Source organism: Oryzias melastigma, linkage group LG21 (assembly GCF_002922805.2).
Source record: "Oryzias melastigma strain HK-1 linkage group LG21, ASM292280v2, whole genome shotgun sequence".
Lineage (NCBI taxonomy): Eukaryota > Metazoa > Chordata > Actinopteri > Beloniformes > Adrianichthyidae > Oryzias > Oryzias melastigma.
The window spans coordinates 20,097,836-20,115,520 of record NC_050532.1 but is presented as its reverse complement, the minus strand read 5'-3'; the positions used below and the strand labels follow the sequence as shown (position 1 = coordinate 20,115,520).

Genomic DNA, 17,685 nt, shown 5'->3' with positions numbered 1-17,685 from the left:
TTCTGCAGAGCTGCAGTAGTTCATGAGAAATTCATCTCCCCCCTTTGCCACCTGTTGCCATGATCTCCTGCTAGCCTACAGCCGGTCATTGCCGGTCCAACAAAAAAGGCAAACATAATTGGAGCCATCCAAAGCTAAAGCGAATGGCTGAGTAATATAAAGGGTTTTGCTTGATGCCATTTTATAAATGATGTCATCATTTTTGCGAATAGGAAGTACAGTCATTTTACCACCAGTTCATTGGCCTTGTAGTAAAAAGTGTCCGGCCTGAGACCGGAAGGTCATGAGTTAAACCATCACGGTATGGGTCAAATGCGGAGAACAAATCTCCCTCATCTAGGTTTGTGACAGGAAATAGGACTTTTATTTCTTAACCGCTGCTTTCTCTGATGTTGTTACTCAAGAGAAGCTATTCCCGCTTTTATTTTGGCTCTTCAAAAAAGTTTGATTTGAAACATCAGAAAGAGCCTGTGAGGTTAAAGAGATTCAAATGTCAAAATTTGCTGCAGAAGATGTACAAGAAAGTTTAAGAAGTAAAACCTCTTCAAAACTAGCCTAAATACAATCAGTCAGAGCAACAGAAAATCCTGACAGAAAACTCTTTACTGCATTGAGTGTTAAACTCAGTGCAGCTGGATGTATTTCAAATCAAAACACATCTGCTGATAGAATCAAAACCAAAAAAAGCCCCAAAAAAGCAAAACCTTTTGGAGTTTTTTAGGTTTTATGAAAATATTTATTTTTCTGTGAAGCTCTATGATGAATTAATCATGTGCTGGGCTTGTGTTGCACCAGGAGGGAATAACGGATTCTGTCGACTTTTTCTGATGCAACTTAGCGGCCGTATCTCTCTCAGGCCTGTGGAGATGTTTGCTTGGCCTCACCTGTCAGTCTTTCAGCAAAGGGATTTACTCTTGGAAAACTTGAGAGCAAAGTCCACAGTGAAAGCAGCTACATCTCACACATCTTATTTTATTTTTTTTTTTGCGAGGTGGAGAAAGAGTTGTTCACATTTGTCAGTTTTAGGAGCTGATCTTGAGGAGATCTGTTGTTTTTTGAACGTCCACAGGGGAGTACCTCAAGTTAGGCAGCCTGGTTTTGTTTCACTGTCCTACCACCAACTGGTTTTACTTTTCCACTTGTGTATTCAGCTAACAGAGGGTTTAAAATACTTCTGGATTGAAGTTTTGTTTTCACAGCTTGAATAGTTTCCAAAAATCTTTTAAATGTTTCTGCTTTTAAGAGAGTAGTGGGATAGAAGTTTGACATATTCATATTTAACCTGTCAAAGTTTGTCCAAATAGATGATAAAACTGTCTTTAAGAATGCGCACAATATTTAAAAGGGTTCTTAGACTAATTTATTGTAATTTATCTTTAAAAATGTACTCCAGTCATCTTTTGAGCTATTTTGAAAGCATCCCAGTGGTCTTTTATGATTATGACACTTTTAGCCATAATAGTCATTTTCTCAGACATGGTTTCTACAGTAGTTCATTAAAAATTTGCCTCTGAGTTGTGGGCGGAACAGTAGGCACAAAGCAACCCCGTCCCCTCTTCCCCTCACCATTGCTGAGACCTCAGAGCAGGGATCTTGTGGCCCGCCCAGTGTATTTTCTGTCACAAATGAGCTCTTTTTCAAACTAAATTTTTATGTTTGCTCCTGATTCACAGCAACATGAATGAAAAATGCAGTTTTAAGCTTAATTACCTTAACATATACATAGAAAAATGCCATAAGAACATATAAAAAACACAATTTTCTTCAGAGTCTGTCTTAAAATATTAGAGAAATGGCTCTCCTATTTTGTTTGCTTGCTTTTATACATAATAAATATATATTCTAATCAGTTGTTTAATTTAAAATTCAGTTTACAAAATACAACTTTTTACGCACTATCAGTTCAACTCATTAGAGCATTTAGGAGCAGAGCCTGATACTGTCATGGCAGTGATCTAACACTAGGGGTCCCTGTAACATCACAGGGAATCTCTTATCTGCCTGGGAACCTCATTTGACCCTAAATCTAATCATTTTTATGTTAAGATTTATGTCGGCTACACCCTACACTTTCATTCTTTTGTAAGATTTTTATTACTTTGTATAAATTCAGAAATGTTGCCGACATTACCTTTAGTCTCATTTGACACAATCCATCTCCTGATTACTAAATCCAATTAAGAGTATGCATTTAAATGAGCAAAGTCGATGATAAATGGTTGGATCTCATTTGATCCAGGAGTAGAGGAGTTCTTATCTCATGGGATCATTTTACAGTAGACAGTGATTTAATGCAGCGTTGGATCTCCACTGAAATGATGAACACGTCTTCAGGCTGAGAGCAAATTAGCCCCAAAACAAATTCACATTTCACAGATGACAAAAGGATGCTGAAATCTTCAGTAACTATTTCTTCTGAGCTCATCATTCCACCTGTCAGCGCATGATTTGCGTCCGCACGTAACAAATGGTGTGTGTATATATATTTTTCCTCATCAAAATCCTGAGCCGAGTTGACGCAGGCGGTGGTGCCATTAACACTAACAAATCAGCAGTGAGGGAAGGCAAGACCCCATGTGGGTTTTAAAACCTGTCAGAACACTCTGGTGTTTATAATTCACCTCAGACATCAGAGTAAACAAGCCTCAAAGCACCCAAACGTGTGCGCCATAACAGCCCCGAGCTGCTGCCAGAGCCAGGTTACTTTCAGGAGGCGAACTCCAGCACGAAACGTCGGCTTATTAGGACTCCGATGACGTCAGGTCACCAGGGAAAGCAGCTGCTAAAACAATGATTATCCATCAGCTTTTTAACTCTAAAGTAAATTTTTCCTCACTTTCAATTCAATAATTGGAAGTGCAGAAATTTTTTTTTTTTTTTTTTTTTTTGTGGAATAAAACCTGATGCATTGTTGTGTATCTAAAAAAAAAAAACCCAAAAACTATTTAGTTCAACTGTTTATCTCATCTTTTATCTTTTTAACATCAGCTATAAATGGTTTAGTTGCTGATTCTGTCAGTCTGATTCTTTAATCTGACAGTGTTTGGTTGAGAAGCTTAAAGAAAATTGTGATGTTTGAAAATTGTTTTTTAACATGTTTTTGTAGCATTTTCCTCATGATGAAAAAATAAAAGTAAGATTAAAACTGCATTTCTGACCACGATTTGAATAAATGAAAAAAATCAGTTTTTGAAAAGATTCTAGTTGTTACTAATAATCTTCAGTCAGCGGGTCACATGTTCAATTCCAATGCATCCACTTGCAGACGAATAGATCCACATACGTCTGTTTTCCTCATCTGAGCTGGTATCTGGGTCAAACTGTACGACTGGATAGCTCTGATATGGCTCTGTTATAGCACCGCTAATGTTAGCTTGAAGTTGTGAGGGGCTGTAAGCTAGCAAGATGGTGTGTAAACAAGGGGATGATGGGAAGTCGGGGCAAGTCCTGGAAAACGACAGTTTTTTTTTTTTTTTAAATGTTGGCTAAAAATGGCATAATGATTGTAAGACCACTTAAGATGATTTTAAAATGGATCAAAAGATGATCAGAGTGAGACTTTAGCACATTTTTTGGTTCTTTTAGACAAAATGCGGAGGCAAAACGGAATATAAATGATGTTCAAAACAACAGCTGAATTTATAAATAAAGGTTTTCTAAACAAACTGAAGACAATCTCAGATCAAATGTCCTCACATATTTACTCAGGTTTAAATTTAGCTAATTTTGATTTGCAAGGAAAATGCTTGTAAACAAGCAGGTGAGGTCAGTACTGTTAATACATCCAGTAAAAGTACTTCGTATTTAATTATAAAAACTCAGTTGGTTTGTCAAAAATAAAAATTATTTTAATTAGAGGTTATTTCAGAGCTGTGCTATATAAATCTGTATCAAAGTTTTTATGCATAAAATAAGGCAGCATAAATTATATAGTACCTGCAGTTCCATGAAAATCCCTGAATTTTCTGTTTATATTGAAGTCTTTTACCTCAAAAACCAGCAGATTTGTCTGTTAAATATCTAAAATGTACAATCCTATCGATGATTTCTAGGAGCAATAAATCAGCTGGAGTTCTGCTTCCTGTGACATCAGCACAATAATGCTTGTTGTAACTTTGGACATGGGTAATTTATGTGCTTCTGCATTTGCTGTGATTGGCTCATCAGTTCCAGACTGACATTTGTCCAAATGCATCAGTCAAACTCTTAGCTGCAGCTGCAGTGTTGCAGCAGGACGTTCACTCCTCCACATTTCATTGCAGCGACCTGATGTGCATTGAAACAAAGTGAAGCAGACTTCAATTTTCGTTTGTTTGTTTTCTGACCCAATCCTGCAGCAAACTTAATGCTATTGTCTGCTATGTGGGAACGTGTTGGTTTTTGACTCACAAACCTTGTTTTTATTGCATGCAGGAGCTCGCTACTTAAAAAAAAAGTAGCATGTTTTAATATTTTTCTCAGTGTTAATTTTCTTTTTAACAAATATACATCTGATTCCTGTTCTTTGCAGCTATTAAAGACTATGAGACTGCTGGAAAATACAGCGAGAATGACCATCAGATCAAAGAAGGCCTGGAGCGAGCTCAGCGACTTCTCAAGCAGTCTCAGAGGAGGGATTACTACAAAATCCTGGGAGTGAAGAGGTGACCGTTGATCTCAATCGGATAGAATTTACAACGATGTTTAGAAAAAATCTTTTTTAGCTGACCAGTGAGCTCTCTGTGCTCACAGAACTGCCAAGAAGAAGGAGATCATCAAAGCATACAGGAAGCTGGCACAACAGTGGCACCCTGACAACTTCCAGGACCCGCAGGAGAAAAAGAAGGCAGAGAAGAAGTTCATAGACATCGCTCAAGCCAAAGAGGTTCTCACCGATCCAGGTAACAAGTCTGAGGAAATGTCATGCTCTTCAGGAGATGCTTGTTAGATTTCTGTTCTGTTGGTGTGATTGCGTCCTAAAACCCTCCAGTACTGTTTGGATAGTTGGTTCGAAAGGATAAAAGCTTGTAAAACACTGTCTTAGTCAAAGTAAAAGTAAGAAATCTTGAATGATTCAATTCAAGCAGCAGAATGCAAGTTTGAACAATAATTCAGCCCAGTTTGGTCAGTTTGTTTTTAGAGATAATTTTTATGCGGGATGCCCTGGTCCTCATGTGATCGAAATGTTGGGATCAGTTATATTTCAAATAAATCTCCTTGAAGTCTGCATATCTTGAATGGATCACAACATTTTACAGTAGTAAAGTGCAGAAGAATACGGGACCAGTTTGAGCTGAAGACGTACAAAATATTTCTGGAAAATTAGCAAAATATTCAGTCTCTGACTAACAACTAAACAAAAACCTGCAAAGACACTAAAAAAAAAAATTTTTAGAACTTTTTTTCAATGAGAATTTTGCTGCCAAGGGACCGTCTACAAAGTGCAAGCTTTGAGAAAAAACATTTTTTTTTTAATTGTCTCAAAAAAAAAAAAAAAACCTCATTAATGGTTATATTGATATTTGCTAGTTTTGAATATTCTTCTTTTTATTCATGCTACAACAAATATTTGGAAGAAATCCCTTTTTTTATTTTTAATATTTTTTTTAATGGGAATATGAATCACATTTTATCGGAAATGTTTAATAGTTCTGAAAACATTCACTAAACTTAAGCATTTGACTAATTTGCTTCTTAATTATTTTTTCCAGACTAATTTTACTTGATTGATTAAGCTACTTTGTAGAAGTGTTTTGTTTAAATGATAAAACTTAATTAAATAAAGAAGGCAGGGAACGTGGATTTGTTTAATTCATCCTTAATGTTAGTAAAATATGGGATCACGAATGTTTTGGCAGATAGTAAAAATCAGATCTCATTGGGACATCCCTAGTTGTTTAGTTTCATTTCCACAAATGTTTAATTTCATTTATTAGCTCAAATAATTATAACTCCCTGAAACATTTGCTTTAATCAAAGCAGCTCTAACAGAAGTTTATTACATGCAGGAACACTTTGACTTTACTGACTTCTGAATGAAAAGATGAAATCTGACTTTAGAAATGATCCAATTTCTTTATTTCATTTGATTCCAGATTCACAGCTTCTGCCCATTTTCTCACCTGGATATTTGACTTTCTTTTTTTTCTCTCAAAATCAAACTAACTTCCGTTTCCAAATTAGTATTTTTGTTTTCCCCAAAACTAACTTTAACCCCTTATGCCTGACTTTTTCCATCATATAAAAATATTTTCCTTTTTTTTTCCTTCCAAAATGCTGATAATTTTAAGTTTCTTCGTCTCTCCAGTTTTGTGAACATGTTTTTATTCTGACGTATTTATTTGTCTCTTCTTTAGAGATGAGAAACAAGTTTGACCAAGGAGAAGACCCCATGGATCCAGAAAGCCAGCAGGGTCACCATCATCCATTCAACGGCGGTTTCCATGGTTTCCAGGGGTTCAATCCTTTTGGCTCAGGATCCTTTAACTTTAAATTCAACTTCAACTGAAGAGCTTAATTATCCAGCAAAGCTGGAATATTTTTTTTTTCTTCGTATTGTCCTCCCTATTTAAAAAGGAGATTATTCCAAAAATGATCTTTAAGCTTCACAGAAATGTGTTGCCAACGGTGACTTTAAATCATTTGTTGTTGACCAATGGCGTTTCTGCTTCAGGCCGGTTCAGTCTGTCGCCATGCTGACAAATATCTGCCTTGCATAAAAAGCTGTTAAGAAGTAAACAGTAATTTTTATGACTTTGACTCTTTAAATTATGTTTGTGTCCAGTATTGCTCACTGCAGTTCACATAATTCAATTTGTTCTATTTTTATATGAATTAATTTTTTTTCCTGAAATGTAAATAAAGACTTATTTATGTACATTCATTGAAAATTGTTGTTTTTGCTTTTTATCTTCATTGTCACAATGGAAAAAGTTAGTTTTTCATACTGAATGAATCATTTTTGACCTTTTCGGAGCTGTTTGGAGTAAGCGATTTATTTTCTCATGAATGCTAACATTAGCATTTGTAGTTGAGCCCTGAGAGGAACTTTCTCCACCCCGACATGAACCACAGCTTCAAACATCAACACGGTTTCCTGAGACCAAAACATGGAGAAAAAAACAATAAAAAAAGAAAAGATTTCCACCTTTAAAACATGATCTTTAATGAGGATTCTGATGAGCCAAAGGCTTTTTAAGGATGGAGCACTCTTCTTTAAATGTATTTCTTATGAACAAATTGTACATTAAGGTGTTTTAGGATATAAAAGAAATTTGGGAATATTTTAAAACATCCTGAATTAAATAATTCTTGCATTTATGAACTCTTTAACAAATTAATCAAAAATAATTCCAGCCAATCACATTCTTCCAAATATTGAGAATAAATTAACCCACTTATGGTGACAGCTGCCTTTAAACAGGATTCTAACTTTAAAGCAGTTTACTAAAGTACAAAGTATCATCAAATATTTACTAAAAAGTGAACAAACAATTCCTGAGTAACAAAAAGTACACAGTTTGGATTAAAAATTATGGCATACACAAAAAAAAAAAAAAACAGACTGTGAGTCCTAGATGCAGAAAACGTAGTGGGACACATTGGACTCAGTGTAGCAGACGGGGTTAGAGGTTAGAACTGCTCTTCATTTGACATATACTCAAGTACGGATCAGTAAAATGGCCCTTTTTACCCCCAGAGTTACTCATTGAAATGTAACCCGTTAGCACAAAGCTCTCTTTGGGGTAAATGCTGCGTCCCTCCTGTACATTTCTGATGATTATCAGAACAAAAGCTCTCATTACTCACTTGAGTGTGATGGAGATTTCTCTGAGGGGATTGGGTTCTTTCTAAGAACTGTACACTCAGCTAACTTCACCTGAACAATGTTCTTTATTTTTTTTCTTTCCTGCCAGATGTGATGAGTCAGACTTTTTTCAGCCAGAGAAGTATTCAAGTGAAGGCTGAAAGCGGGAAGTGAAAACCCAAATTTAGCAGGAATTTTCAGAATGTTTCTGCAATTTTGTGTCACTTTCCCTTTCAAATTGGGAAAGATTAATAAGAAAATTTGGCATTTTAGTTAAAGCTGTCACATTTTCTCCATTAAAGACCCACTCCAATCATCTTTTGGTTGATTTTAAAAGCATTGCCAGTGGCATTTTAATTATGATTAGGCTGTTTTTAGCCAAAATTAAAAATAAATTGTCATGTTCCAGGACATGTTGTTCACCTTTTGGTACATCAGCTTCCACTGATTCGCATTTTTTTTTTTATTCGCATTTTTTTGTATTTTATGCGGGCTGGGGACAGGTACAGGGAGAATCCAATTTGGGCTCCCTTGTGGCTACATAGTTAGGAAGTCGGTTTCTAGAAATGCAATTTCTGCAAATTTGCAGTAGTTTACATGAAAGTTGTAGGCGGGACCTCTGGTATGGAGCAGCTCCGCCCTCCACCCTTGCAGGAAGCTTGAGGCCCCGCCTGGAATACTTTCAATGTGACAAATACCATCTTTTAATATGCTATTTTTTTCTTCTGCTTCTGCTTCAAAAGAAACAGAATTTTATGCTTAATTTTCTTTATACATGCTCTGCCTGTGTCGTACATTGCCTTTAATTTGATTTCCAATTCGGCTAAAAGGACATTAGGCCCTTCCTTGTCTGGGTTACCATCTTTAGAAAAAAATTACCCTTTAACACGATTTTTTTCAGAGTGGGTCTTTAATTATAATTCTAAATATATCTAAATTTACTTTTGTTTTGGAAAGAACGTTAAATATTTTATTAGTGGTGAAGTTCTGTATGTTTTTGTGCACAAGTTCAACAACAGCTAACAATTCAGTTTCAAAAACACACCATAAAGTGCTTTGATTGATCCAGCATCTTCTTTTTCTTCATTTTTTCACCTCCTTACCAGATTTGAAGCCCATCTGTCTGATTCCTAAAGCTCACGCTCATCCTGACTGCAGGAGCAGATTCGGCATCTCTGAAATGATCACCTCCTCCTCCGGCTGGGGAGCTAACACTCCGTGGCTATGTTTAGATGGAACTGTCTGTCTTCCAGCCTCACAGGTGGCCTGCCTGTAAAAAGGTGCTGCCTCCTTCGTCTTCGGCGTGGTGCTGGCAGGAATTAAAGTTCATCCCGTCGGTTTTGTTCTGTTGGGAAGAAACGCCGACTGTGAGCGGATCACGGTGGAGGATGAGGGTCGAGTTTGGACCTGAAGGAAGTCGTTTTTTACCTTTACCCTTCGAGGAGGAGGGTGTCTGTCTTTGTGCCGCCATCTCCTCCTGGTCCTGGACTTTTCCCAGCAGCTCTTTAATCTCACTGTCATATTCGACCCACTCGGGTACAATTCTTGCTGCAGCGGTCAGCTTGGGTTCTTTGGTTTTTGGGTTGTTGCACTACACACACACACAAAAAAAAGCAGACAGAACCCATCAGGCATTCCACCAGGACCGCTTAGTCCCAACAAGTCCGATTCCCTGCACTGCCTGTGTCGTACATTTGCCTTTAATTTGATTTCCAATTCGGCTAAAAGGACATTAGGCCCTTCCTTGTCTGGGTTACCAAGTGCTGACCCTCTCCACAATGAGATCCTGCTTCCCATTCCAGCCTGTGGAGCCCGTCCAGTAATTCTCTAAATTCGTTTAGGACACCACAGGATCACTTTGCAGTTGTGTCACCGACATTAGTGTCTGGAAATATGCCTCTCGTGTTTCAGCCGTTGAAGCCGAACACCAGAAACTCAACATCCAGGAGAGAAATGAGCTGAATAAAGTGTTTAAAAAAAAAAAAAGTAGAAACCAGATCTGTGTAACAGCTGCTGGTCTCACCAGGTCTATAGTCTTAGCTGTTTGTTTGGAGGAGTCATCGCACCACGTTTCACACCATAACCACTCCTGGGGGAGAGACTTGATGGCCACCTGGTGGATCATGTTGTTGGGAAGGTCCTAAAAGGACACAAAAAAATCACAAAAAAACTTTTAAAACAAAGTTAAAGTCCCTGACACGATCCAAAGGCTGTATGAGAGACTGATGTACCTGATCCAGGTTGGATAGACTGTTTGGATCTTGGCTCAGTGCTTGGTACTGACCACGTAATCTATCCCCGGCTGCGATTTTCCGAAACTTCTTTAAATCAACAACATACAGAGCGCTGCAGGAAAAATGATAGAGAAGATGAAAACATTTAAGCATTTTTTGATTTAAATACATGATATTTAAGGTAGTACTATTCAGGAATTTTTACAAGTTTAGATCAAATTGTACTGTACTGTATGTATAACCGCAAATATGTCTATTTATGACTTTGGCAGGGCGTGCAATTTATTTGATTTTAAAAAACTAAAAAAAACATTAATATAATAACCACTAGAGGGCATTGTAGGTATGTCATCAGTATTTGCTCTAGCAACAATGAAGAAGAACATATATTGTTCTAAAGAGGCATTTCAAGGTCCCGGAGTGGCCTTGAAAGTCTCCAGATCTCGACCACACAGAAAATCTTTGGAAGAGGTTGAAAGCCCAGCGACAGCCCCAAAACATCACTGCTCTAGAGGAGATCTGCATGGAGGAATGGGCCAAAATACCAGCAACAGTTTGTGAAAACTTTGAAGACTTACAGAAAGTATTCGACTGCTGTCATCGCCAACAAAGGGTATATAATAAAGTATTGAGTTGAACTTTTGTTATTGACCAAATACTTATTTTCCACCATCATTTATAAATAAATTCTGTAAAAATCAGACAATGCGATTTTCTGGATTTTTTTTTCACATTTTGTCTCTAATAGTTGAGGTGTACATATGATGAAAACTACACACCTCTCTCATCTTTTTTTAAGCAGGAGAACTTGCACAATTGGTGGCTGACTAAATACGCTTTTGCCCAATCTGTATATATACAAAAATTCTGATGCATGTGAACCAGATTTTTGACATGCACCTTTATGTTGTTTTAGGACATTTTTGAGGGCAATGACTTTGTCATTTAGAGTTAAACTCGCTCACAAAGCAAAGTGGGTAAAATACATAAAAAATACCCCATCCATCAAAACCCCAAAAAATCATATTAACAATATTAAAATACATTTTAAATGATACCTGAACGGGTTTACTTTTTTACAATGAACTTTCTTCTTCATTGTGTTCCTTCTGTTCAAATGCATTTGGTATTTATTAGAAACCTGCACTAATCAAACCCTTACTGTTATGACCCATATATGTTCTGCATCACATTGCCATGGCAACATCTGTATTAAAGCAAAATTGCACATATTTTTAGGTTTACTTTCAATCTGCTATTAAGTCTTTTCTGCAACACAGTAATGAAAAACCAGAAAAGACCTTCAATCAGCCCGATTCATTTTTCCTTTAGTTGCTAAAAAAGTAGTTGACTTGTTTCAAAGGGATGTCATCTGCTGTTCTAAGGTAAAAAATAAAATGATTTTACGATTTTTATGGACGTGAAGTATAACAGACTGATATTGACTGAAGTAGTTGGCACACAATGGCTCTAAATTGTATGAAAGAAGTCTCAAATGAAGCATTAAGCTCCCATTTTTTATGGGCATGCAGCCTAGAGAGGCCACCCTTGGTAAACAAAGGGTTGATAACCATCATCATGGTACCCATTATCTCTGATTGCAGTTTTAAGTTTATCGAGCCAGAAAATGGAAAGGACTGGTTGTCTTGAACTTGTTCCATAGTCCCTGTTCTGCAGAACAGAAATGTGGAGCTTCAGGTCCAGATGGTCCAATTAAAAACCAAGACTGAACTTTTTTTTGTTTCTATTGGTTAAAGTTATCCATTTTCAACCAACCAGTTCCCTTCTTAAGGTTTGGCTTGGATGTATTTTTCTGTCAAAATGAATTCAAACATGGCAAAGATGTGTATCAGTTTCTGTACCTGATGTGGTATTTTCTATGTCCTAGATGTGAGGCCCAGTATCCACTTTTCCAGAAGCGATACCCGTCCATCTCCCTGCGGCTGTCACAGAACGGTGTGTAGCCATAAGGAGCGCCTTCCAGGTCTAGATCCCTCAGCTCCTTCAAGTCAGCTCGGACGATCTGGAAAGGGAAAAGATATTTGGTAGATATTGGAGCCGTTTTATGAAAAGCGGCTCTCCTTCTCAATTCATCAACAGTTTTGGCACAGAAAAGTCAACACATTCTAACACAACTAGCTCGGTTTGTTATAATAAAGATTCATTTTAATGTAAGTAAATTAAGTTAGTGTTTTACAACTACAAAGCTATCTTGTAATTTTACATTTTTAGTTAAATGAATTAAATAAAAAAATAGGCTTGTCGAGTTGAACATCACCTGTTTTAGACTAATAAAAAAATGCCGGCTCCCAAAAGTGCTTCAGTATTTTTAAACACTTTGATCTATTCTTACTTGCTCTATGGATTTACTGGATGGATGGAAACCGCCCGACCAAATCACACCAAAACCAGAATAGAGTATTAGTAATTTAGTAATCAGTAATAAGTTTAGGAATTCCTACTCCAACTACATTTTGTATGTTTTTTAAGGCATATTTTATGCACATTAGTAGCAGCTTTTAATTGTAAATTGTTTTATATAGGTCCTTTACTATGATGAAAATGCTACAAGAACATGTTAAAAAAAAGGTTTTTTATTAGAGTGGGTCTTTAAGCACTTTTATATTTAAATTAGATCTACTAGAGCGGTCTTGAGTGGAAACTGTGAGGCTACTTTTTGCAAAACTTCTTTTGCTGCACTTGCTGTGAAATGAAAGAGACTCTGAAATTTACTTCCCACTGATTTGAAGTTGTTGACCAGTTTTAGCCTTAAAAGAGTATTAGATGTGTGATCAATTTTTAACAATAACTATTTATTCCTGTTTTTATTAGTCTCATTCTTGTGAAAATCTTTGGACAAATGCTGCAAATTAGTCTCAGCTAAAAGCATTTGAATGGATATGGGCCTGCTGTTTTGTAGTATGTCTATGTTTTTATATCTATCCCTATTCAATAAATACATTTTAACGTGGAATTGAATTGAATGTAGACATTTCTATTTTTGTTTTTACTGCATCCAGTCTCAAAAACAAATGTTTATATATTTAACTTTGACATTTTGTAAAGTTTGGTCAGTTTCATCCAGAGGATGCAGACTGTAGCATTTTGTGAAATATGGAAAACTGTATTTACAAAGATAAAAAGAACATTATCATAATTATTTATACCAAATAAAGAACAAATATGAGATGTTATTTCTTCACTGCAAAGAAATATATGAATTATGGAAAATTATATCAATTTATAAATGTTTGACCTAAATAGCCACACAGGTATAGATTCATATAAATATAATTATTGACTATAGAGTGAAATTCAAAGTCACATTTTTAAAATTGAATTTGATGTCGTGACACTTAGAGAGCACAGGCAGTGCTGAATATAGTCCTTTTACCTGAAGTTGAAGTGTTTTAAATTAAAGATTGCAACAAGAAAAATAATTTCAGTCCTTTTGAAGTCTCTTTCCCAACAGTACAGCTCAGTTTTTGATCCTCACCTGGTCTGCGTCCACAAATATGATCTTATCCACGGCCAAGGGAAACAGGACGTCCAAGAAGAGGATCTTATAACCCCAAATGATCCGCTGTTTCTCCGTTTGCTGGTGGAGCCAACGTGGCCACTTATACTGCACCAACTCATACTGGAAGCCGTACTTCTCTGCCATGTGAGAGATGGTCTCCTAACCACAGAGAGAGTAAATAATGCAGCCTTAATAATTAAATCCAGAGCTAAGTGACAAAGAACACAAACCTTGAAAGAAGGGGAGAGGTAATTCTTGAGAAACCAGAACTTCACTGGCGTTCTTGTGTGCCGAAGGACAGACACCATCATTATTCTAAAAAACAAAAAAAACGGGAAAATGACACCAGTGAGTCGAGCTGAGAGTCGTGCATCACACGCAGCTCCAAAGGAAAGTGACTCACCTGAGAAAGCGCTCATACAGATGACCAGAGGCCACGGAAAATATGTTTAAATCATCTTCCTTTTTCTTCTCGCCATCATCCTTCTTGGAACCGCCGCCGCCTGCGATGCTGTAAATGAGGCAGTAATATGTGACACTTGTGTGGAAATAAATCAGCTAAAAGCTGCCCGTCATGAAGCTGGTGAAAGTTTTTTTTTTATGCAAACATGACATGCAACAGTGCACAAGCAGTAGCAGCAGAGCTCACTTTAAATCAAATCACAATAATGGAGGTGGAAATGATGTGAAAATCAACTCTGAGAGTGTGAGATGATTTAGCATTTTACCTCCCGCTGACAGACATCTGCATTGCTGGATAACAGCGTGAGAAGCCACACTGCAAACATTTAGACAGCTTCTACGGCTTACACGGTTAATGGACTTAAAAACATGCTAGATTAATCTCTATTAAATCAATGCATACTTTAAGGGGTTTATTTGAGAAAAAAACAACATCTTTGCCATTTGAGCCTAAATTTAACCAACTCTGCACCTTTTTTTATTTACATTTTTCTGTATTTTAGCAGCTTTAGATTGTTGTAAATAAGTGGCAATTCTACTGAATCAAATGTTTCCTGTAAATGTGTTTTTAAATAAAGTTTTGGTGGGAATAAACCAAGAGAAATCCACAAAAACAAACTTGCTTTTTTTGTTATTTAGACATTTTTAAACAAAAACCTTTTTGAAAAGCAAAAACTTTTTAGCATACCATTAAAATGTAATGTCTCTAACTATTTGGGCACTCCTGAGTACCGACCAAACACCTGTTACCATGGCAACCTAATGCTAAACAAGAGCAAACTGACTCTGAAGTGATTAAAAAGAAAGCAGGCGCATTTACATACATGTACGTTTTATTTGCAGTAGTGAGCAATCAGTTAACTTCATAAATAATGCATCGGAAGTTGTTTTTCCTTGAGACGTTTCTGCAGCACAAATTAGCCGCCAGCGGGTTTTTGAATGTGAAGACGGTGACTTTTGTGAGAACTAAAACAGCCTGGAAGGTATTCTCTCCACCCTGTGACTTTAAAGGCAAAAACATTTAAATAACAAGGCTTGTTGTTCTGTTTTATGGTGCAGAATCGGCACAGATACAATAAAAAAAAAGGGATTTTGAGCGTTTGGCCTTACTGATATTAAAAGGTGATTAAAAGGTAAAAGGAAGCTGAAGCCGGATGATTCACTGCACATTTCGCAGACAGAAATGGGGACTTGTGCTGTAGGGCAGATGTGTCTGCAGTCAAACTGCGTATTCTTGTGTGTAACAGACTGCTGATGAGGGGAAGAATATCTCTCACACACTCAATCACGAGCACAGCGTCAGCCTTCAGCTGCAGGGAGGGACGGACGGGGAAAAGTGATGGGAGGTGAAGACAAGATTTCTCCCCAAAAAGTTTTGCCGTGTTTTTCGATCCCTTTGCAGTACTCAAAACAAAGTCATCAAACCACGTATTTGTACAGACGTACTTTGCCTCCCATGGCTGAGCAGTTGGATTGTGGGAAGCATCGACACACCAGAGGAATCTGGGAAAGTCGACTGCCAGGGATGACTAAGCCTGCCTTTATAAATGGCCTTTTGAGCAACAATGGGGTCCCCCCCATAGGAAGGGAGCTTTCCAGAGTTTGGTTAGAGCCGATTTTGGCCGAATCAGCTCAGATAATCTGGACCTCAGGAAGGAGCTGTAGAGCTGAGGCTTAATCCTGGAGATGACTCCCAGCTCCGTTTCTGTAGACTGAACAGGATCTCTATCCGGTTTTCATTCATGCATTGCCACAGTGTAAAGCATGCACAGAAACAACATTCCTTATACAACTGCACTTTTGATTTTTTTTTTTTCTGCATACTTTTTCCAAACCACACGTTACTGATATGGCAGTTATTAGGTTAATGTATGTCTTATTTATCTCTTAATTTTCATCAGATTCTGTATTAGTTTCAGAAAAAAGAGATTAAGGACCTGAATAACATTCTGGACAATTTTGGGTTGACTCAACATGTAACAAAGCCCAAACATAACAGAGGACATATTCTGGATTTACTGATTTCCAAAGCTCTGAACATTTCTAAGATTACTGTATGTGATTTAGGTCTTTCTGATCACTGCAGGGTTTTTTGTGAGAGCACAAATTTTTTGAGGGAGGAGATCACAAAACGGTATATATTGAATCTCAGTATATTGAATCTCGTATTTGATACAGTCGACCACGCTCTACTACTCGCGCGACTGGAAAACTGGGTGGGTCTCACTGGGCAAGAACTAAACTGGTTCAAAACATACTTGGAAAACAGGAAATATTTTGTGTCAATTGGTAACTTCACATCTGAGCCAATATAAATTACATGTGGAGTTCCCCAAGGCTCCATCCTGGGGCCAATTCTATTTAACATCTACATGCTCCCACTGGCTCAGATTATAAAGAACAACATAAGTTACCGTAGCTATGCAGATGACTCACAGATATTTGTTACATTGACACCAAGACGCCTTGTACAGGCTCATGGTAAATGCATTGAGGACATAAATGACCGGATGTACCACAACTTACTTCTGTTAAACAAAACTGAGGTTGTTGTCTTTGGGGCAAAAAAAAAAGGTTGGACATCTAAAAACTACCAACCAGGCCAGAAACCTGGGTGTAGTGATGGACACAGACAAAGACTTTTTATCAGGTTCTAGAGTCAGAACTAAACATGGAGATTCAGCTTCTATGCTTCACAGATATGGAACAGACTTCCAGAAAACTTTAGATGAGCTGAAACACTCATGTAAAAGACCCATCTTTTTCCAAGAATAAGAAACATTGTTTAACATCTTAACTGGTGTGTTTTTTTTTTCTCCAGTTGATTATAGTGGTTGTTTTTATAGATCTTTTTTGAGTGTGACATATGAATCTGTTGTCAATATATTCCCATGAGGCTATCACACCACCTGCAGAGCTGCTGAAATTCTAAAAGTGATCATTAAAGTAAACAGATGGACTCACAACCTTCACGGGATTAACAAGTGCACCAACTGAAAGCGACAATAAAAACACTGCATGTAATGATCATGAACAACACGTCACGTGGCTTCCAGCAAAAGAACGGCCTACCTTCTCTTAAACGCGCTCCAAACACTGCACACAGCAAGCATTGAGTAGGGAGACAGGATCACACGGTTAGGAGAAGCTGGGGGGAGCGCTCGTTTGCACACACGTACCTACAGAAGCACGTATTTTTCGCAAGGCTAGATCTTACAGCGTAATACTGAAGTCTTGATCCAGGAGTGGAGTGAGTTCTCCTGAAAACCGCAATGAATGTTTGACACACTCAGCGTAGCACGTCAATCAGAGGACTTCCTGTTTGTCAGTTAGATGGAGGTTTCTAAAGCCGACCGACTTTGAGTCTGAACAATTACCCACCTCACTATGGAGTCCCAGATTCCTTTGCCTTCAGTCGTCTCACTTAAAAGATCTTCATTGATTTTCTCCGCCTTTTTCTGCACCTGTATGAACCAATCACACCAGAGTTTAAGATTTAATGTAGGTGACCTAAAAATCCACCTTCATGTTCTGAAATGTGCATCAAGGAGAAACGCAGCAGGTTTTCATCTGATGACGTATCATCTTATAAGTAGTACGTTTGAAAAACTCGCTCACCCGAACTTTGATGATTTTACTGTGGAAACTGTTCAGCACAACGATGACGTCCCCTGCATCCACCG

The 17,685-nt window shown here is 37.5% G+C and overlaps 2 protein-coding genes across 2 annotated transcripts in view; one reads left to right on the top strand and one right to left on the bottom strand.

The window, feature by feature from the left end:
- The window catches only part of dnajc3a (DnaJ (Hsp40) homolog, subfamily C, member 3a), a 10,793-nt gene extending 3,931 nt beyond the window's left edge, over nt 1-6,862 (top strand). Inside the window, exons 10-12 of the mRNA XM_024287125.2 lie at nt 4,511-4,643; nt 4,732-4,880; nt 6,336-6,862. Of these exons, the coding sequence (XP_024142893.1) occupies nt 4,511-4,643; nt 4,732-4,880; nt 6,336-6,487 (434 nt within the window). The 3' untranslated portion in view covers nt 6,488-6,862. The remainder of the gene's footprint in view (nt 1-4,510; nt 4,644-4,731; nt 4,881-6,335) is intronic.
- Nucleotides 6,518-17,685, bottom strand: part of uggt2 (UDP-glucose glycoprotein glucosyltransferase 2) — a gene marked incomplete in the record, with an annotated part of 41,685 nt that continues 30,517 nt past the window's right edge. The window contains 11 exon segments of the mRNA XM_024286665.2: nt 6,518-9,131; nt 9,215-9,377; nt 9,810-9,926; nt 10,018-10,132; nt 11,883-12,043; nt 13,517-13,699; nt 13,771-13,855; nt 13,944-14,051; nt 17,075-17,098; nt 17,384-17,466; nt 17,621-17,681. Coding sequence (XP_024142433.1) covers nt 9,106-9,131; nt 9,215-9,377; nt 9,810-9,926; nt 10,018-10,132; nt 11,883-12,043; nt 13,517-13,699; nt 13,771-13,855; nt 13,944-14,051; nt 17,075-17,098; nt 17,384-17,466; nt 17,621-17,681 — 1,126 coding nt within the window.